The following is a 22,366-nucleotide window of genomic DNA, read 5'->3' as shown; positions in this document are numbered from 1 at the left end:
TCAAACACTTCACATTCATCACTTCCCAAGCTTCATAAACCCACTTCTTCCAGTGTCTTCTCTGCTTCATTTGGTGATTTCACCATTCACCAGTGACTCAAGAGGCATGTCCCTGATAAATTATATATGACTCCTCCCTCACTTCGCACCTGTGAGTAGGAACAATTTCTATTTATATATCAGGAAGCTGAGCTTTAGGGAATTTAAGTAACTAGAACAAGATTATACAACTGGTTAGGACATAAAGTCAGCCTAGGCGTCTGACTCTAAATGCTTTTTCTACTCACTCTCCTGTGTCTAATGAAAAAAAATGGACTACTGCTTTACTGTATACAAGATACTTTCATCTATATTATTTCACTTAAGATCCTCAACAGTCCAGGAGCCTAAAGCTCAGAATGTCATAATTTATGTGGCTCAGATGGTAAAGCGTCTGCCTACAATGCAGGAGACCCAGGTTCAATCCCTGGGTTGGGAAGCTCTCCTGGAGAAGGAAATGGCAACCCACTCCAGTACTCTTGCCTGGAAAATTCCATGGACGGAGGAGCCTGGTAGGCTACAGTCCATGGGGTTGCAAAGAGTCAGACACGACTAAGTGGCTTCACTTCACATGCAGCTAGTTGAGAAGATGAGACAGATACTGAAATAAAGACAAAGGATACCATAATCATTTCTCTCACAACTACAGGGAGCTTGTAAACACAGAAAGCGTTCAGCTATAGTAGGGATCAAATAAATAAGAATAAGATCAATACTGAGATTCCATTTTCACTTATAAAACATGAAAAAAATAGAACAAAATAAATCCCAAATCAGAAATCAACATTGTTGATGATGGTTCCTGGAATCTAGCACTCTCATACCTCGATGGAAGAGAATTTGAAACTGCTTTTCCAAAGACTTGGAATGTTTGCTGTACCTTTGCTCTGGAAATTTCCCTTGTAGAAATTTATACTCCAGAGGTTTGTTCCAAGATTTATAGCAAAGTACACACATTACAGAATTATTAAGTTAAAAAGAAAGTCATATAACATAAAAAATGAGAACTATTAATATTTTTAGTTTATCCATTCTCTTCAATACTATCCTGCAACTTCAAATTATATTAAAAAGAGTGTTTAATGGTATGTGAAAATATTTATGATTTATATTGTAAGTCAGAAAAAGAGGATCACAAAGCTCATGTATAATTTTTCCTTAATGCTGTAAAATTATATATGATTTTACATATATGCGAAGGAGTGGAGGGATCTCACTGAAATGTTAAACATGATTTCTTCTCAGTGTTAAGGCTACCGCTGATTTCTCTTTTCTTCTTGCTACTTTTATCTGTTTTCCAAATTTTCTGAAGTAAGTTTTGACTTCTGTAATCAGGAGTTAAAATTAAGGTAAATTAAAGTAAAAGCAACCTTCCATTGGTCCAAGTGTTTATTGGATAAAAGTCCTATTTCTAAGCATGGAACATGAGCCCCTTAACAGTCTGCACTGCCCAGTTTATCGAGTATATCCTTTGTCATCTTACTATACACATTCACCTAGTCACTCACCACTCCTGAGGTGTATATTGTCCTTTTAAGCCTAAATCATCATGCATGCAGGTCCTTCTTCCTGGAATGCCTATACTATTTCTTGGTTTTGTGAAATACCACCTATATCCTTCATAGACTAATACTGGGTTAATTAATTGGACAAGCTCCAGACTGAGTGACTTGCTTTATGTAATGTGCTCCTATAGGACTTAGTGTGAGTTTTCCATTGTAGCACTAAACACGTTGCAATATTAATATCTGCCCATTTGTTATCCTCCTATGTAAGACTTTTGAAATGGTCTTTAATATAGAGGTGATGCACCATAAATATCTATTAGATAAATAAGTTAATAATAGAATAAAAAATGCCTTTGTCTCATTTGAAGAATTTCCATTGCCTACTTCTTAAAACTTTGCTTTTAGTTATTTGATGACTGAAAGAGATGTTAGCCATCTATCTCATAAGAATTCAAGCAGTAGTCTTAAACCTTAATTGCTTATGTACGCCCTAAAGTTTTGATAGTACTGAAAATCTGTATACCTCTGATACATTTTAAGTTGACTTATAAATTTTCAACATAGGTTTAAGTGGTGGTAAAGAATGTCTATTGTATAGTGTCTTCATATGTTAAATGGATTTTTGTCAAAACTTGGGAGCTGCCATTTCAGTACTTTCAATTTCATGGCAAATAAATGAATTTATAGAGTCAGGTCTCATTGCTAAGTCAATCAGATAAATATTACTTGCTTTATATCAGGAAAATGTAACTTTAAAATGCAGATAATAATTTGTATTAATTTATTAAATTACTAAAATTAGATATGATAAGTTAATTAAAATAACTTGTTCTTCAGTTCATCTCTTAAGTCTGATTCTGAGATGACAGGACACATAGGTGCCATCACTTTGAAACCTGGTGAAACACGATGTTACCTCCTTCAGTATTTCTGGCTTTGCTTTTATGGGATCCCCTCTCAGGAGAAAATCATTCTCTTATGGTCCCCATGTTCGTTTCATGGAGCTTTTTACACTCTGGAAAGGGCAGCCTAGCTAAACTTAGGACTGGTGAGAAGGCTGCCTCTTCTCTGAGGGGAGAAGCAGAAAGTAGGAAAGAGAAGTGACAAAGAGCAAGCAAATTCTCAGACGATTAACTTTAGGAAGGAGTACTTCGGGATGTTGAGGTTGTGAAAATGCATTCTCTTAAAACTCTGTGAACTACTACCTTCCTCCTGATCACCTGCAGTGCTATTAACTGATTTGAAGACTGCTCAGATGGTGAAGAATCTGCCTGCAATGCAGGAGACCTGGGTTTGATCCTTGGGTTGGGAAGATCCCCTGGAGAAGGGAATGACTACCCAATGCAGTGTTCTTGCCTGGCAAATCCCATGGACAGAGGAGCCTGGTGGGCTGCGGTCCATGGTGTCACAAATGGGTTGGACGCGACTGAGTGACTAAGCGCCTGCACGCACTCTAACACATCCCAGAGGGCAGTCCAGAAGCAGGGAGCTTTCAGAAAAGAACTCCTTCTCCCAGCACTTCTGCAAAAATGAAATTCATTCTAATCAAATGGTAGTATCATCACATTTATGCTTAGTAATACCTACTAAAATACTTTGAGCTTCTTAGAGTAAGGTGCCAGGGTGATAGAGTTAGACGATTTGGGTTGTAATTCACTCAGACCTACTACTTAAATGACTTCAGTTACTTAACTTCTCTGAGTCAAAGTTTACAACTTTGAATGAAAGAGTTTATAAAGTCTACCTCATATATGTTACTCTGCTGAAGATTGAATGATTATATGTATGTGTTCAGCCTATGGGAGAGGAGATAGATACCTTTGTATATATAGCTAGATATCTTTAATTAAATTTGATGGCGAGCAACAATCAGCAATTGAAATTATAATTTTGAAATATTTTGGATCATGTGCTCTAGAAATCATGTAACTTGTGTACTATAAAGTATGGACCATGTGCCATGTACTCTTCAAACTAATAATACATAATGTAAATAGCTATTGAAAATATTGGGCTTCCCTGGTGGCTCAGCTGGTAAAGAACCTGCCTGCCAATGTAGAAGACACAAGGGATGCAGGTTCGATCCCCGGGCAGGAAGATCTCCTGGAGAAGGACATGGCAGCCTGCTGCAGTATTCTTGCCTGGAAAAATTATATGTACAGAGGAGCCTGACAGGCTGCAGTCTACTGGGTTGTAAAGAATCGGACACAACTGCATCTGCACACACACATTGAAAATATCTGAGAAACATACCTTCTTATTTACTGTGTTTTTTTCTTTTTTACAGGGATTTAGTAAATTATTTGAGAAAGCAAAAGAAAATAATAACAATAGAAAAATTTCTAATTGTGATACCAGCCTCTTCTTCAGTAACTTACTTCTTGGTACTCCTGTCCTGAAAGATATCAGTTTCAAGATAGAAAGAGGACAGTTGTTGGCAGTTGCTGGATCTACGGGAGCAGGCAAGGTAGTCTGTTTTATACCTCACCATGAAGATGTTAACCTGACATGCTTTTCTCCTTTCTTCTTCTAGTTTGTAGAAGGAGAATATTTAGATACCGTGTATAATTATGACTGATAGCATCCTCTAGCCTTTCATTTCTTTCTGATATCTTCATTAACTTTTTCTTTTATATATTTATATTTTGGGCATCACTCAGTACAGTGTCATGCACGTACATGGTGAGCGTTTAATAACTTTGTTGAACAAGTAAAGCATCCATTTTTGCCAATCTGTGGAAAAGACATTTTCTCAGAGCTGGTCCAGGAAAGTCATGGCTTACATTTTACTTTAGTAACCACATGGGCAAAAGATCCCCATTTTGTTGACACAGAATTTTTTTGGAGAATGGACTCAGGCTTGCGTATGATTTATTATGAGGGAAAATTATTGAGTGGGATAGTTTTTTGATGGCAATACATAGGAGTGTTTATTCTGTGCTGATCAGCCTTCCACCCTACCTCATTTAATTATAAACCATGGATATTTGGAGATACATCTGACAAAAATTAAGAGGTTAAAAAACTAAAGGGTCAAATTTCATTGTCAGGATAAGACTTTATGTTAGTATTGAATGATTTGAGCTATTGTTCAGATAATGATAAACACTTGTTCTCTTTATCTGGGAAATACATTCAAAGGGCATGAAGGAATAGAATCAGAGATAAACAAGGGTCTCTTGGCTTTGAAATGGACTACTTAAGGATAATAGATATTTGCTTTGGAAGTCTATTAAAAGGAGGTTCTTATTCCCACTTGACTATAATTTTAGATACAATACTTTCTAGAAAAATTAAACAAGGTTCAGTTCAGTCCAGTCGCTCAGTCGTGTCTAACTCTTTGCGACCCCATAAATTGCCTTTGCGACCCCATAAATTGCAGCATGCTAGGCCTCCCTGTCCATCAAAAAAAAGTTTAGTGTCCTATTAAAACTCTTCAGAATACTTTGATGAAAGAAAAGGAAGAAGGAAGGAGCATTGCCACTGTCTATTTCTTATATAACTAGAAATTTTCACTATTAAAAGAAAATGATACCATAGGGGGATTTGCTAATAAACAAATCACAGATGACTTGACCGAGAATGATTGCTTATGAGAAGATAATAATTGTGTTTCACTGAATTTTTTAAAATTAATTTTATTTGTTTAAAATTACTTCTTTGAAAGGTGTAAACAAACAGCTTTGGAATTACAAATTATGGGACTTAACCAGCAATTAAATTTCAGGCAACTCTATTAAGAATTGATGAGCAGATCATTGCTGGCTGGAGTTACAGCTTCTGAGAAGTAGATATGAAGACAGAGTCAGATGGAGGCAGTTGTTCCTTAGGAATAATTAAACCCCTCTGAGAAATAGAGTTTGGCAACTAAGTCTAGGAGGATGTCCTTTCATTGCAGTAAGAATGGAGCATTTTATACTCTTATTAGGTAACAGATCTAGCTAAAATATAAGGTAGAATAATTGCAAATACTCACATTTCAAGAGAAATACTGAACCACTCAGTTTGGTAATTTGTGTATTAAAAGCCTTAAAAATAACCAATTAACAATTCTATTTGTATGACTTACCCTAGTATGTTTGCAGAGATTTTTATATAAAAATATTCATCATGTTGTTTCAATAGCCGCAAATTGGGAGAACTCCTAAATATCTAATAATAGGTAAATTTTGGTGTAGTTACATAATGGCATGTTATTCAGTCAGTATACATATGTATGTGTATGCATACTCAGTCATGTCCAACTCTTTTGTGACCCCCATGGACTGTAGCCCACCAGGCTCCTCTGTCCATGGGATTTTTCAGCAAGACGACTGGAACAGGTTGCCATTTCCTACTTCAGGGGATGTTCCTGACCCAGGGAACAAACCAGGGTCTTATCAATATTTGGCATTTTATACATATTAATTCAGTTTAACTTTGCATCTCTCAAAATACCAAAATATTGATAAATATTATATATTTATATGTTTATATAGATAAATACTGTTAAATATATATTTAACCTTTGTGTTTGATATAGATCCAACCTTATATAGATCCAAACCTGTATATTGTGTATACATATATATATATGTTGTGTATACATATATGTATGTGTGTATATATATATATACATGTAATATGTGTGTATATATTTATATGTAATCAGATCCATTCCATTGTTGGGGTTTAAAAAATCTGCTCTATATAAAAATAATACTTACAGTTTCAATTATACAGAAAAATTATGTGTAGAAGTAAGGAATTTGATGATGGACAGGGAAGCCTGGTGTGCTGCAGTCCATGGGGTCTCAAAGAGTCAGACACGACTGAGCACCTGAACTGAAGGAATTTTGGATATTTTCCATATACAGTAAGAATTTTAAAATTTACTGAAATAGGTATCACAAAAGTGCCTATCTCTTCATCCTTCTTTCTTCCTAATATATTTTAGGTGGTATTACTATTTGTTAAAATTAAAATTTTAAATGCATAAAAATTTGAAAAATTTTCTCTCACTTCTCTTTCTCCTCTGCTTATTTTCCACTTTTCACCATTCTTTCTCCCAATTCAGGCAGATACTCTTGTTAGTTTTTTGAATGTATATACTTCTACACATAGTATTTCATTGTTTGGATGGATGTTTGTAATGTAATGAATCACCTATTGATTGACAGTTGGGTTATTGCCAGTATTTTGCTAATATGAAGAATGACACTATGAATAATATTGCATATATGTCATTTAGCACGTCTACTAGTGTTTCTGTATATCTGCCAAACTTTCTTTGCTGAAGGCTGCATCAATTTGTGCATGTGTGTTACAGTCCATGTAGATTGTAGGTTTATTTCCCCACAGCATCCCCAGTATATGTTATCTAACATTTGAATTTTTTCCAGTCGTGTTGGGTAAAGTCATATGTCAGTGTTTTTCTAATTTGCATTTCTCTTATTAGGAATAAAGTAAAAACTATCATATGTTTAAAGGTCACCTCTATTTTAATTTTTGGTGAAATATCTGTATACTTTGTACTGTTTTCTAGTGAGTCATTGTTATTTTTCTTTTTTGACTTTAATATCACTCAAGAGGTAAATTATTCCTTTGAGTCACATAACTTGCAAACATTTACTTCAGTTTGACGTTTTTTCCTTTTGTTTTCTGTGCCCGTCTTTTTTTTTCTTTATAATGTGATTTATTTTTTCATTTTATTTTGATTCATATAGAAAAGCTTTCTTACACAGTGGTAGTTGTTTTTCTTTTCTTTTGGACATCCTTCAGTGTTTTCTTTAAGAATTCTTACAGTCTTATTTTTGTACTTATTCTCTGACCTATTTGAAATTCATCGCGTGTTGGGTGTGGCATACGGCTACAGTTTTTTGTCTGCCCTCCACATGGCTGCTCAGTTGTCCCACAACATATACTGAATGATCTATTTTTCTCCACTCATTTTATCATCTTTATCAGATACTAGTTCTTTTATGCATTTAGACCTACTTATGTAGCTTTAATTCTAGTCCATTGATTTGTCTGTTTATGTACCAGTAATTTACTTTTTAAAGTTATTGAGCCCTTATTTAATAATGTATAATACAGTGTGTAATGCTGCAAAGAGTTGGACATGACTAATCAACAAACAATAATGTCATTATATTATTGAGTAAAATGTTTATATATATGTATATATATAATGTCTTATGATGATAGAAGTTTTGAAGATAAAACAGAAAGAAAGATTGATGATAGGGGTGCAATTTTAAGCAGTGGAGGCCTCATTGAAAGGTAACATTTGAGAAAAGATTTGAAGGAGGCGAGAGGTTAGGTCATATGGTCATCTGGGGAAGAGTCTTTCAGGTAGGGGGTGGAGCAGACCCTTGAAATGGGACCGTCTGTCTGGTTCACAGAGCAGCAGGGAGGTCAGTGGGGTCGGCTCAGAGTGAGCCATGGAGAGTAGAGCTGTAAGAGAAGTAAGGGGGTGAGACCATTACATAAGGGCCCTTCGAGTCTCATAAAGGGCTTTGTGACGAGTTAGACTTTTTCTCTGAGAACCTTAGAAGCCATTGGAGGGCTTTAGCAGAAAAGTAACATGATCTGACTTACATTTTGACAGGGCCACTTTGAGAATAGACTGCAGGAAGACAAGGGTGGAGCAAGGAGTTAGAAAGCTATTCTATTTATTCTGGCAAGAGATGATGTTAGCTTAATTTGGATAGTAATGGAAGTAGCAGTCAGATTCTGCACGTGTTTCCAAGAAAGGTACAACAGAATTAGACTGAACAAGGCATGTGAGAAAACAAATGAGCACTCAATAAGTGTCAGTTATTAACTAATCTTTCCCTGACCTCTTCCAGCCCCATCCCAACAACCTGAACTCAGCACCCCATCTCTGTGAGCCTCTAGTGTAGCATTTATCACATTCTGTTGTAATTGTCTCTTGTCTCCCTTTGTATCTTTTGTGCATAGCAGCATACCCAAAATAGGAAGTGCTTCATAAATTTTGAATTGAATGAATTAACACAGACTCTTTAAAAATTAGGATACCTATGCTTAGGATGACAGTTGGTGGCACCTGCATCCTGAGAATGATTTGATCAAATGATTTGACTTAATAACACTGGTTTTATTTCCAGACTTCACTTCTCATGATGATTATGGGAGAATTGGAACCTTCAGAGGGTAAAATTAAGCACAGTGGAAGAATTTCATTCTGCTCTCAGTATTCCTGGATCATGCCTGGAACCATTAAAGATAACATCATCTTTGGTGTTTCCTATGATGAATATAGATATAGGAGTGTCATCAAAGCATGCCAACTAGAAGAGGTAAGTAACTATGTGAAAAACTTCTGGTTATGCATATGGAACCTTCAAACTACCTAAATTATATATTTAATGTTTTAATAAGTCTATATATATTAATCACATTTCCACTATGAGTAAACTACTGTGAGTAATTGATAAAATATATGACCCCTGCTATAAGAAGCCTGCAGAAACATAAAGATACAATTCATTTTTTAATGAATTTAATATACACTTCATTTTTTAAATGGTGGGCTGGTTTGGTTACAGTAAAAACTCTATGAAATAGAAAGAATTTTGTTCACTTATTAGTGAGACAAATGTCCTCAATGGGCATTTGTATAGGATGCATTTTTTAAAGGTACTTCAGAATTACATAAGAGAATTTTAATTATTTTAATAACACCATAGCCTAAAGAAACAAACATTGACCTGCCAATAGGGAATCTAAGATAAAGTTGTGATTATATCTCATCCTTTGACCTTGGACATGTAACTATATAACCTTTAGTGTCTGTAATCCACTGAAACAGTGGCAAAATTATGATGAATCACTTCATAACAATATTGAGGACTGAGTTCATCATCTAGAAATACAGAAAGTATTCCAAGTAAAGCCAATATATGGATCTTGTACTATTCAGCATATAAATTGTATGATAAAGGGTTGACACCCTGATGGCTCAGTCGGTAAAGAATCCACCTGCAATTCAGGAGACCCTGGTTCGATTTCTGGGTCAGGAAGATCCCCTGGAAAAGGGATAGGCTACCCACTCCAGTATTCTGGCCTGGAGAATTCCATGGACTGTATAGTCCATGGGGTCACAAAGAGTTGGACAGGACTGAGCAACTTTTACTTTTACTTTTCACGCTGGTAGCTCAGACAGTAAAGAATCTGCCTGCACTGTAGGAGACCTGGGTTCGATCCCTGGGTTGGGAAGATCCCCTGGATCTTAATGGTAGGGAAAGTGTCATTATGATGTTAATGGTAGGGAAAGTATCATCATGAGTTTATCAGCAGAGAAAATATCACGTTATGAGGTTTGTCAGTGGTATTGCCTGAATACTGATCTTGATTCAAAATCACTCCCCTTGATAGATGGCATTTGATACTAGTAGATCTCTTTAAATCAACTTCTATGAAAAAAATTGCACTGGGAATAAAATGAAGCTTAAAATACAGTGTATGGAAAATGGGGGGGGGCTGATTGTAGATTAGATGGAAACTACAGGCCTTACAAAAGAGAGCTACATGCTTGAACAAATGACACTATACAAACTCATTCAACAGTAGCTTTTAAAGGCTTATTTTTCTTATTTTCACATACTCTGAAAGCATAATGAAAATAAAAGCTATTCTGAAAAATATTTGATTTACCTTGAAGAAAATATTCTTCATTCCTCAAAAGCTCTTCTTCCAAGAATAGTATTTCACAACCTGGAGGTCAGAACACTCATTAAATCTGTTATAAAAAAATTCTGCGTGTTTCTAGAGAACATAGGTATTTGTCTATGAGGGGCTAGGCTGTAGGAGTGATACTCAGTGTCCTGCAAGATAAAGCATGAGCTCTGTTTGTTTATTAGTGCAAAGGTGTTGGAAAGTTTCTGGTGCCTTTATTTATTTATTGCTTTTAAATATATCTTTTCTCATAGAAATAGTTTTATAAATGCTGTCCTGATTCCCCAAGTAAACCTATAAAAGTATATTTAATTTAAATATGGCGAAACTATAGGCTTTTCAGGTATCATTAGTGGTAAGAAGAACCCACCTGCCAATGCAGGAGACATAACAGATGTAGTTTTGATCCCTGGGTCAGGAAGATCCCCTCCAGTGATCTTGCCTGGACTGAGGAATCTGGGAGGCTACAGCCCAAAGAGAGTCAGATGTGACTGAAGTGACTTAGCACGCATGCATGCAGGCATGCATGGCATAGCTCTATTAGTAGTAGTAAATTCAGAGGTATAGGTACCTAATTCATAGAATGAACATTTACTATCTTCTGAATACTGTGCTAGGTTTTGAGAATGCCAGGGTGAATAGGGTGTGGTCTGTTTTCTAAAGAGTACATAATAAAGTGACCTGTCTTTTAATGAATGGTTGTATAGTATGTGAATTGTATTGTGATAAACTGTTAAAATAATGAGAGAAACAGGGTAAGAGTAAAATCATTTTATTTTTTTCTGATTCCATGACTAGTCTTAAAATTATTTTTAAAGTGTATAATTCATTGTAGTTTTTATTTTCATATGCTCAAGGTTGTATAACCATCAAATTTTCAATTCCTCTAAAAGAAACCTCAGTTAGCAATCAATTTACATTCTCTCATCCCTAACCCCCCGACATAATTTTAAGCAACCTTTTGTCTCTAAAATATTCATATTCTAGATATTTCACATAAATGTAATCATATAACATAATTTTCTGTGCCTAATTAAGCTTTTAAACTAGAAGAAAGTAGGGAGTATTAATTTTGAAAACATTTATTGAGACATTTTATGAAAATATGAATAGAACAAAATATATATACTTTGGAAGTTCATGGGCCAATAGGAAAAGATATCAATAAAGAATCTAAGGTTACTCAAACAGGGAGAAAAAGAGGCATTTCTAAAGGAGTAAAAAGAGAAATCTGGATCTGCTAATGATGAAATAACCTTCAGAGGGGGCAGAAGTCCATTCTTTGATGGAATGATTCCCTGTGGAATTCTAATGGTGACAAGAATGGCACTTATGGTGTTGGAGGAAGTTTTTTTTATTAAGAACATTGGAGTTGCCAGTAAAATAAAGAGAAGGCTAGGTATATGAGAAGTGAAGATTGATGAGTGATAGTCAATGGATTGTTGAGAAAATTAAATGAGATAAATAGAAAATGCCTAACACAGCATTTGGTGCATATTTGCCACTCAGTGAACTGAAGCTAATTTCTATTTCCTTTGGAGGTAGAAGATACTGCTAGAGAGCATGACACAAGGCATGTGTCTCGAAGCCAGTTCTTGTTAGTAAGTGCTGTGGAAACAAGGTGGGTTTTGGCATAATTGAATAGAACCATGAATCAGAATCATGAAAAAAGTCATCAGTATGAATTTTGATGTTGACAAAAGTAGTTCTGAGAGAAAACTTTAAAAGTGGTCATCTATAGTTGGTCTGCATGACCAAAGTAACAGAAGTTGGAGTATTCTCTGGAAGAAAACAGTTGGCATACAATCCTGAAGGTTTGGAGCGTTGGCCCATTGGTTCCATGCTCCAGAAATGGCCATGGGATTGGGAGGTGATTCCAGTTTCTCTTTCCCTTTTGGATCTCACAGCATGACTTCTGTGATTACCAGACTTGTTCAATGTGGTGGAGGCTGGGTAGGTGCAGAATGAAAACTTGATTATTCTTTCATTCAAAGAGCTTATAGGCTGATTGGTGAAAAACATATGCCAAGAGACCATTTCAATATAATATAGCAAGTGTTGGGATAGAAGCTCTCTCGGCACTACAGAAGCCCAGTTGAGGGCTTTCAGTTCAGGGAGGCTTTCTCTAAAAACAAACACTTTGAAGGATAAGTAGAAGGAATTAAGGAAATGTTAATGGAAAATTTCCATTTCCATTAAGGATAATGGAAAAGATATTCTGGACAGAGAAAACTATGAGCAGAAATACCAGACATGAAACCACTTGGTTAGTGTAGGGAACCACAAGCATTTTGACAGAATGAGGGTGTAACTGGGGACAGTGAGTAGGGAGGAATGAAACTGGAAGGCCATGTCTTTGGAGCTTGTGTACAAGTCTCAGGAATTTGGTCTTGGAGAGGTTTAATCAGGGGAGTGATGTAATCAGCTTTGCACTTTAGATATATCTCTTTGACTATGAAGTGTGAAGCAGAATTAAGGTGGATATGATTCGAACTTTTTTGGGGTAGCAGAAGGAAAAGAGATTTTGAAATCTATCAGGGTGGGTTGCTGATGAACGTTACTTAACCTTGCTATATACTGAGTTTTATCCTCTGCAATATGAAGATATTATTACCTAATTTGTACAGTTTCGTGGATTCTTCTAGCACATAGAAAGCACTAAATAAATAAGTGATTATTATTAATAGTAGTAGTTGTAGTACTGTTTGTTATTCTGACTAGAAGGGGGAAGACTAATAGGAAGCTATTTCAATAATCCAGCTAATGTCAACGATGGACAAGAAGAGATAAAAGTAGCCAAGAAATTGTGAAAAGATAGGGATCTCTTTGTGTACTATTTGCATCCTTACAAACGGCATCAGGAAAAAATGAGCCTCTGAGAAAGAGTGAAAATTTTTTTTTCCTCAAGAAATTAAGAGAGAAGAGTAGTTGGTTTAGGATTAAGGATTCCTTCTATAACAGGAACTGGAAAGAAGGACAGGTAGAAATGCCATGGGTTTAGAAAGGAAGGGTGTGGAGATCAGTTACATAGAATTGAGATATCTGATCAAGCAGAGGGACCACTGGTCTTGCTAACAGAGTACCAGTGGGGGACACCACTAGATCAGCTTTAGTAACAATGATGACCACCATTTAATTCATTCTTCATCCTCTTTGCTTTAAAATATCAAATAAAACAGCTTTTTATTCTCGATAGTCCCTGAGTCCCAGCTCCTTACTGTTCTGCTGGGTTTTGCAACTGATTTAGATCTTCCTAGTCATCTTATGCTAGGCAAAAACATCCAGCATCTTCCTAAATTCCTGTACTTTAAGCTGACAAATGCAGTGAATGCAGTGAGTACTGTGAGTACATTAGTATATGACTGTCTCCTCCTGAATGTTTCCTGTATGTTGTTATCTATCCAACTACATGGTAAATTTCTTGATAATGGTGATTCTAAAAATTTTATTTTGGGATACTACACCAAGCACATTGATAGGCGTAAGGATAAGTTCTTATTGGTTGACTGTTTCAGAGATAAGTTTTGAAGTAGGCATGTCAGTTGCAAGAATTTTACTCAGAAAATGTTCTTTTCTGAGCTTCTCAGTCTCAGAGTTTGAGGAGATGATTATACAAGAGCAAGTTGTTGCTGTGAGGGACAAATAAAAATAATTAAAAGTGCTAGACTATCCTCACAGTCAAAATGAAAATTTTTTCCTATTTTCAGTGACTTCAGAGTTTCCAAGTTTTGTTATTGTTAAGCAAGTATTCACACCTTTGAAAAAGGCCAGTGAGAATCTCCAAAATTGAAGTTTTTATATTTTTAAGCAAAGAGGAATTTTAAGTACAGGAACACAAAATACCTACAGAGTCCTTGAGGGTTAGCAGCTGGAATCAGCTAATGACTTCCTCTGTGTACTGTCTGTGGCCCCATCTGAAAATACAAACATACATGATCCAATATGTTTTCACTTTGACTGCCAAAGCTGTTCTGTTTCTTAATGTACTACATCTAGATTTGGAACTGGAGATGAGGTGGAATGTTTTCTTCCTCATTTTTGTGTTTCTTTTCAGCTTTAATACCCACAAAGTACTTGCGTGTGTAATGATGCTTGGTGTCATAGGATTAGGCAGGTATGTGTAAATTTTCTTGGATAGGAAAAAGCACGCACAGCATAGTTCACATAGTTTTCTGATTTCAGTCTGTGGTTGAAAATATTCAGTCAGTGGAGTTGCATGAAGACTTTATCACAGGGAAGGGCATGGAGACAGGGCTATGCTGATAGAAAAGTTGTAACGAGCAGACACGAGTGAGCAAGTTCTGCTCAGATTCTTTACCCTGAGATCTCCTCTTTCAGGAACTTCTCCAAGTCTTGCTTATATGCCATACTTCGAATCTTAATTATAGTAAAAGGATTTTTAGACAAATTAATAGTTCTTTTAAAATACCATTGTGTATCCTTGTGTCCATTGACTTTTCCTCCCATTGCTTTCTTTCCATGTACCCAAACTTCCCTTGAAATCCTCCTATATATTTGTAACTTCTGTAACCAGCACAGAAGATTTTGCTAGCTCAGAAAGAGGAATTAATGTAATTGGCCCCACATTAACTTACTTATCCGTTAAGGAGAGTTTAGTCGTATTTCATACTGTAAGAGTGATATCTCACTATTCTTCTTACCTTTTTAAATTTCCAGAATACCAACCATTTGCAATTCTCCAATACCTTATTCTACAGCAACAGATTCTAGGCAGGCCAGCATTTGGATACCAAATAATTGGACTATCTTTATTTAGTGACTCACTCTCATGTAAAAGTACCTGGTTTGGAGCAGTAATTGGCTATATATTGTGTGTGGCGCAAGGTGGGGTGGGGGTATGAGAAGAGATCAGAGGTTTAGTATATCTAATTGGTTTCCACAAAGTTGTTGCAATCCTTTTGCAACCACAAAATGGTCTTCATTAGGTAAATATTTGTCAAGACAGCCATTACATACACATTGTAATAAAAAATATTTACTATGTAAGTTTAAGATGTAAAATCTGTTTGTGTTTTCCCTTCTACTACACAGTCTTCGTGTTTAAGTCACTAGAAGAAAAAAAATGGGAGGGAAGTTGGCAAGAAGTTACTAAGAGGAAAAAAACTTGGGAGGAAAATTGGCAAGAAATATGAAAAACTTGGGTGGGAAGTAAGCAAAGAAATGAGTTAACTCTTCTGGAAAATAAATTCCATCTTACAGATACCACAAGACTAATTAAATTTGAATTTGACCCCTGGATCTTCAGATCTGGCCAAAACTAACCTGCATTAAACAGAGGCTTAACTTTTGGGTGGTCAATCCACAATTGTAGGAGAATTCAGGAATGTTCACTTGGGAGATGTGTAAATAAAAAGATACCATACAAATTAACATTTGCATTCAGTAGTAGCCAAGATATAATAAACATTGAAAACAGATATTTGAAACACACTGAACTATGTTCCCTAAACCAGAATAAACCACACTAAGTGACTGTACCTTGAACCACCTGTCATTTTCTACTGATAGGTAATTAAGTTTGAAAGCACTGCCATTTACTTATTGTAATATGAAGCAAATACCTTTATTTTATAATACTATGGAACCAGGACCAAGCAGGAACACCATAGTGTTTCCTGAACTGACTATTATTTCACATCATTTGAACCCTGGAACTTAAGAAATAAATACTAGCTAACATCCATTGGGAGGGCACAAGTCAGTAGTGCTGTGCTGAGTGTTTTGCACACATTGGTCCTTTGAATTGTCACGTTCTAGTTTTCTAGTGACAGCTTTCTGTAGAGCTTGCAATCGAGATGAGCCTGTGCTAAATTCTAAAAGTATGGACTAACTTTTAGGAATTAAGATTGCGATTCTGGAACTAATTATTAACTTAAATGACAGTTCTGACATCTGTAAATCCAGAATAACCTGAAGACTGCCCTTCTTCCTAAGAGGTGGGCAAATCCACAGAACAGTAGTATAAAAATTTAATTATAACTGTGTGGGATCAAGCTAGCTCATGAATAGATAATGAAATTCAGAAAGTTAAGCCAGGCTTTCATATTAAGGAAAAAAAAATTAGCTAAGTTTTCCAAAGGTCAAAGCCATTGCTATATCTTATAGATAAGCCTGATGTTTCATCCTCTTGAAGAATTAGTATTCTGGACCCCACACCCTTAGAGTTTTCCGTTTTGTTGCAATGGCTAATTAGACAAGATTGAGAGAAGATTTTACACTTATATTTAAGAGAACTTTAGACTTTACTATAAACTTAGTACTTGGTAATAATATTCATAAAGGCCTTTCCAGGAAGGGAAACTTAGTTTTCTAAAAATTGAGTGTAAGTATTCTCTAGACAAAAATAACCTTTGAAATGGCAATTGTATTATCAAGAACATATTTGAGACCGAATCTGTAATACCTAATTTTTATTTAGAAGGTTTAAGTATTCATGATTCAAATTTAATAAATTAAAAATTTGATCTCAGTAAATATTTATTGAGTTTCCACTGTGGACACAGTATATATTAGGCACTCTGAATACTGCCTGCAAGTATAACAAGGATCCTGTTTGTTATGAGTTTTTGACTTTTACAGTATTTTGGGGGAGAAATTATATACACATACACAAAACACACACACACACATTCACTTGCGTAGTAAATATCTGTGAGTGCAATCATTGAACAAAGGGCATCAAACTCTGGGGATTATTGGTGAATAGGAGCAATCCCTGTCCTCAAGGGTCTTTCATTCTGGTGAAGATAAGCAAGTAAAGCCAGTGCAGTTTGTTAAGTTCTAGGATATTGGTTAATGTAAGATTCTCATGTGGTATATGGAAGCAGCGCTTAATCTGGTCTTAGATGGGTAGATGAGGTTTCCTTGAATGAAGTGACAGCTAAAGTGAGAGATGATGGGTGAGTAAGAATCATCTGAATGAAGAACAGGAGAACATTCCAGAAAGAGAACAGAATGTACAAGACCTGGAGCCAGCAGAGAATGTTCGTTGAACCTTTGTACCTAGAGTCAGTTTGGCGTGGCTAGGGTATAGGGTGAAATGGGCTGGAGTCGAGCAAAAACAGTGCATTTTAAGGGGAACTCTAGGCAGTGCAGCAAGGGTAGAGTCTGGAAAAGAAGGGGCATATGGTGAGAGCTGACCTGGGAGAAAACAGTCAGATCATGATTTCTGTCTCCGCACTTGCCAGCGATTAAACCAAATAGCTAAAAAAGGCAGAAAGGCAGAGTCCTCCACACTTGACTTTCATATTACATATACCTGGGGCAATCCAATTCTCACGCAACACTCCAACTGCAAAGGATTCGGCAAAACGTGGTGCTTAGTGGGAGCACAGGTAGGAACCCTGGGGGGGGGAGCAGGTGGTCCACGGTATCTTCCAGGTGACTTCCCTCACTGGTGGGAGTGCCATAATAAAAACTGTTTTAGGATGATGTATCCAGTGTAACACACAGACTGGAGGGAGATAATGGAGATGTGGTTAGACATTTATGAAATATTGTTATTCAAATTTTAAAGTGTAAGAAGTGAAAATTTAAGAGATTTATTGGAGATCATGTCTCATAATTGATGGGACCAGTGAGAGAATCCAGATCTTCTGACTTACCTTTTTTGCTATGCTTGATTAGGATTGTGTATTAGAAACTCTTAGACACTAATGCCTACTGCATTGAACACTGCAGATTTTGAATTAGAACTTCAGACTGGTTAATCTCACTCTGATTGTAACAGTATTATTAAACCATTGGGATTGTAAGGCTGCCTTTGTGAAAGAGGAGGTTATGACTTGTTTTCCTATAAATGACATATCAAGCTACCATATTCCTAAAATCTGTACTCCCGGATCTTGGGAAAATCACCTATACTAACACACTTGAAATGTATTTTAAGTTTTTTCCTTAATATATATACATATGTATTATTGAAGTATAGTTGACTTACAGTTTTTCAAGGGCACAGCAAGGGATTCAGTTATACATGTACACATATATTATTTTTAAGATTATTTTCCTTTGTAAATTATTATAGAATATTGACTATAGTTCACTGTGCTATACAGTAAACCTTTGTTGCTTGATGCATATCTTCTTTTTTAAATAGAAATCTAGCATTCTATTCACATTAAGTCAAGCAAGTGGAATCAAAATGTCATAAGTTTTTTAGTTAGGCAAAAATTTGTAAGTTTTCTAAAATATACATTATATTATTTATATATGTGTATGCAAAAGCTTTTCTACTACACTTGATAAAGGCTTGAGAAAGAACATAAAAAAAACCCACTTGAAATTTAAAGGTCAGGAAAACTTTTTTCATCTTCTCCCAAGTAAACTTTTTTCTTCTTGCCTTGGGGCAGAATCTTTTCTTCATGTCTCATGACCTCAAATTTAAAATATGGTACGTGGCCAGGTAGGTGGGCAGTCAGCTTGGGGAGGAAGCCTGATCAGGGCAAGTTGAACAGCTGGTTCTCCAAAGTCACCTGTAGAAACAATAAGGATTTTCATAGGATTTCTCCAGAGGTGATGGGCGAGGTAGTAGGCAAGCCTAGCTTCTGAGGAGTCCTAGTTTCTAGAGACCTGTGAGGAACTCCAGAGCAGGATCAACTGCAAGGCAGCGCAGTCATGTGCCAGTGAAGTTCTAAGAAATGAGTACTTTTCACAGATTGGATTTGTCCCAGCATCTTGAGTGCGTAGACCTAGAAGAGATAGTTAAGGAATGAGTGGCTTCTTAAATGCCAATTCTTAGACCGGCTGAATCAAAATCATGTAGAGAGCCTTTCAAAAATAGGTTGTCAAGGGTCATTCCAGAGAATCTGAAATCTGGAGTTCAGAAATCTGTAGTTAAATGAGTCTAATGTAGAGCTAGAATACAGTAAATAAAATTATTTGTCTTAAGTATCTTTTCTAACTTTAATTCCTTGGAAACACTTACCCTGAAATACCTTAAAGCCCTGCATTTCAAAGGTCTTCCTGTAAAAATGCTTACATTATTAGTTTTCAAATACAAATATAGGCCTACACACATACAGAAATAAACATCAAAAGGCATAGAGATATTAACAGAATTATGTATATACTTTCAAGTTCATGTATAAAACCATGTATGTGTTTATATATATATATATATATCTGAGTATTAAACAATTGTTTAATATTGGTGACAAAGACTGTAACATCTATTATAATAGTGCTTTTTGTACTTATGCTGGGTCCAATAACAAATATATTGGAATTTCAGTTTATTTCAGTTTTCTGCTATGACTTAGTACCAAAGCCCAGTGAAAGAAGAGCTTTTATTTTTCAAGTTGATAAAAAGTTCTCACTGCCTACGCTTTCTGATAAGGACTAATCTCTAGCCAATATTTGTATGCACAGTTATTTGTAATCAAGTTTGACTTGGGCCAACAGGCTATCATTCCTAATAAACAGAACTCCAATTTTTACTTTATGAATTTGTTCGTGTACATTTCCTGCTGTAGAAGTTAAGTTCCTTCTGTTGATACATACCATGCAGAGCTACATGCACGTTTACAGCAGCTATGTGCAAAAATGGTTAGTTCATTCTTTTTCTCTTTACAGTGTGCTCTTGGGCTTTCTCAAATTCTCTTCTTCTCCTTTCCCTTCCCCTTTCTCTGTTCCTCCAATACTTCTCTTCTCCTTCCTCCTGTTTGCCTAGTGTCCTTGTACATAAAGCACAATGCAAGTGCTTAATAATTCAGTTCAGTTCAGTCACTCAGTTGTGTCTGACTCTTTGCGACCCCATGAATTGCAGCACGCCAGGCCTCCCTGTCCATCACCAACTCCCGGAGTTCACTCAGACTCACGTCCATCGAGTCAGTGATGCCATCCAGCCATCTCATCCTGGGTCGTCCCCTTCTCCTGCCCCCAATCCCTCCCAGCATCAGGATCTCTTCCAATGAGTCAACTCTTCGCATGAGGTGGCCAATTAAATATTAATAACGATGGCATTAACTGTCTAAAGATTGATGGTTACAAACATTCCTTATTAAATAGCATTGCTTCTAAAGTTCATGTTCTCTCAACCCAAGCTTCTTACCATCCTCCCTTACCACAAGCAGCTGTATTGTCAAGGTTGTTCTGAAGAGTGATTATACAGGTATAAAACAAGGTTTATGGTATTTTCCTATCTACAGAGTCACAGGAAGCTCGAATGTACTCAGCAAATATTGCATAATTACACAGGGCCAGTTAATGTAACACTCCACCCTTTTTTAAAAGCTCTTTCTCTCTCAATATAATACCCTCTACTGTTTCTCTGATATGTTCAAGACAGAGTTAATGAGCTTTGTATTAGCAGTTCCTCTTTTAATAGCTTCTGATTTGTCTGGCTCAGTTGAATAATATCAGGTGATGAAATTTAGATGCATTAAAAAAAATAAAGTGGTACACATTTGTGTAAAAAGTATGTCCATAACATGGGGTATGTTATGTACTTCTAAATAATAAAATAAGTTAATCTTTATTGGACTTTTATTATAATATTACTTTGACCCTCTCTGGTACTCTTTATTGAAGTATTTTCAAGTGCTTTACAATCTCAAACAGACTTAATATATTATGTGCACAGAATCCTTTGAAGTTGACATTTGCTTTTCTGACCAGCATACTGTAAAGGAAGTTAGCCAAAAGAACAGGTTCAAGCAGGCATAAAAATCACAGGTTAAAATGCAGATTCCTGCACTCTGGTCTGTTTCTTCTGAGTAAGAATAGGTGCAGCAGTTTTTACAAGCTCCCTAGGTGATTCTGAAATAATTGATCTGAAATAATTCTGAAAATAATTGGTCAAAATAAATAACTTTGCAAGTCAATGATCCAGATATTTGATTTTATTTTTAGGTAAACTGCTGAGAAATTTATTAAAATGGCAGTGTAGGGTGGTTACAAAGAAATATTTTTCAAGGTCTCCTTTAACGAGAAAACTAATTGATCACACTTTTTAAAAGTTTATATTTGATTTATTTTGACTTAGGTTTAAAAAATCTCAATAATTAACTTTTGTATAAGAAATCATATGTCCTCTAGCTTGTGTGTGTATGTGGGTGCTCAGTCGTGTCTGACTCTTTGCGACCCCATGGACTGTAGCCCACCAGGTTCCTCTGGTTCATGGGATTCTCCAGGCAAGAATACTGTAGTGGGTTGCCATGCCCTTCTCCAGGGGATCTTCCCAACCCAGGGATCGAACCCTGGTCTCCTGCATTGCAGGCAGATTCTTTACCATTCTAGCTACCTGGGAAGCCCAGCCCTGTACTTTAATTCCAATCAGTGATTTCCTCCAACAGTTTTTATGGGTAACTTCAAGAGAACTCCAGAGAAGTTGCAGGTAAAGAGAAATCGTTTGTCTCTGAGTTCAAAGCTTCTCTGAGCAGCTCATGCTCTGTACTGCTTTTTAAACTCATGATAGCACCAAGGCTGAAAACCAACACCCTTAAGATAAATATAGCACCAGATTGGAGTGCCTTTAGTAATCAGCAAAGATAAATGTTTAACAGTGTATTCAAAACAAAGTGTTTTATGTTAAATCAAATAGAAGCTAAATACTAATAAAGAACTCTACAAATGAACAATAATCAGAATAAGTACTCACATTTGCAGGATATTGATGTTATTAATGTATTTGATCTTAAAGTACTAGGCTTATTCACAATTCTCTTCAGTCTACCCCTACTATTTTGTTTCAATCTGAACAGCTTTCTATTAATTATAAACTTTGAGATACTTATTAAATTATCCACATTGATGCATTTTTCTTCAAAAATGATTTCATTCCAGAAAAGAAGGTCAAATGTGTTGGCTCAGAACATCAAATCTTTTTCAGATGCAGGAATCTTTAGTTTCATGTTTTACAACGTCATCTGTATCACTAGCTTCTGTTCTAGATTTGGAAACATCCATTTGACAATATCCCTGTTTTCTTTATTGTTAGAGCTCTGGAAGAATTTTAAGAACATTTCACTAAATCCTCAACATCATTCTTCATAAACCCCAAGCTTCAAGTAGTCATTATTACAAATGTGATATATACCCCTCCAATCCATTTAAATGAATTAACACTATATATATATTTATCTATAAATGATACTTAATAGTTTTTTGTGGCTTCAAAA

The 22,366-nt window shown here is 35.9% G+C and overlaps 1 protein-coding gene across 3 annotated transcripts in view; it reads left to right on the top strand.

The window, feature by feature from the left end:
* CFTR (CF transmembrane conductance regulator) overlaps nt 1-22,366 on the top strand; it is a 188,532-nt gene that overhangs the window by 66,386 nt on the left and 99,780 nt on the right. For 2 of the 3 annotated variants that reach the window (XM_042248300.1, NM_001009781.1), the window contains 2 exon segments: nt 3,835-4,014; nt 8,657-8,848. In XM_042248300.1, coding sequence (XP_042104234.1) covers nt 3,835-4,014; nt 8,657-8,848 — 372 coding nt within the window. 3 annotated transcript variants of the gene reach the window in all.

This window comes from Ovis aries, chromosome 4 (genome assembly GCF_016772045.2).
Source record: "Ovis aries strain OAR_USU_Benz2616 breed Rambouillet chromosome 4, ARS-UI_Ramb_v3.0, whole genome shotgun sequence".
Classification (NCBI taxonomy): Eukaryota; Metazoa; Chordata; class Mammalia; order Artiodactyla; family Bovidae; genus Ovis; species Ovis aries.
The sequence above is the reverse complement of the archived record's forward strand: the minus strand, read 5'-3'. Positions and strand labels throughout refer to the sequence as shown.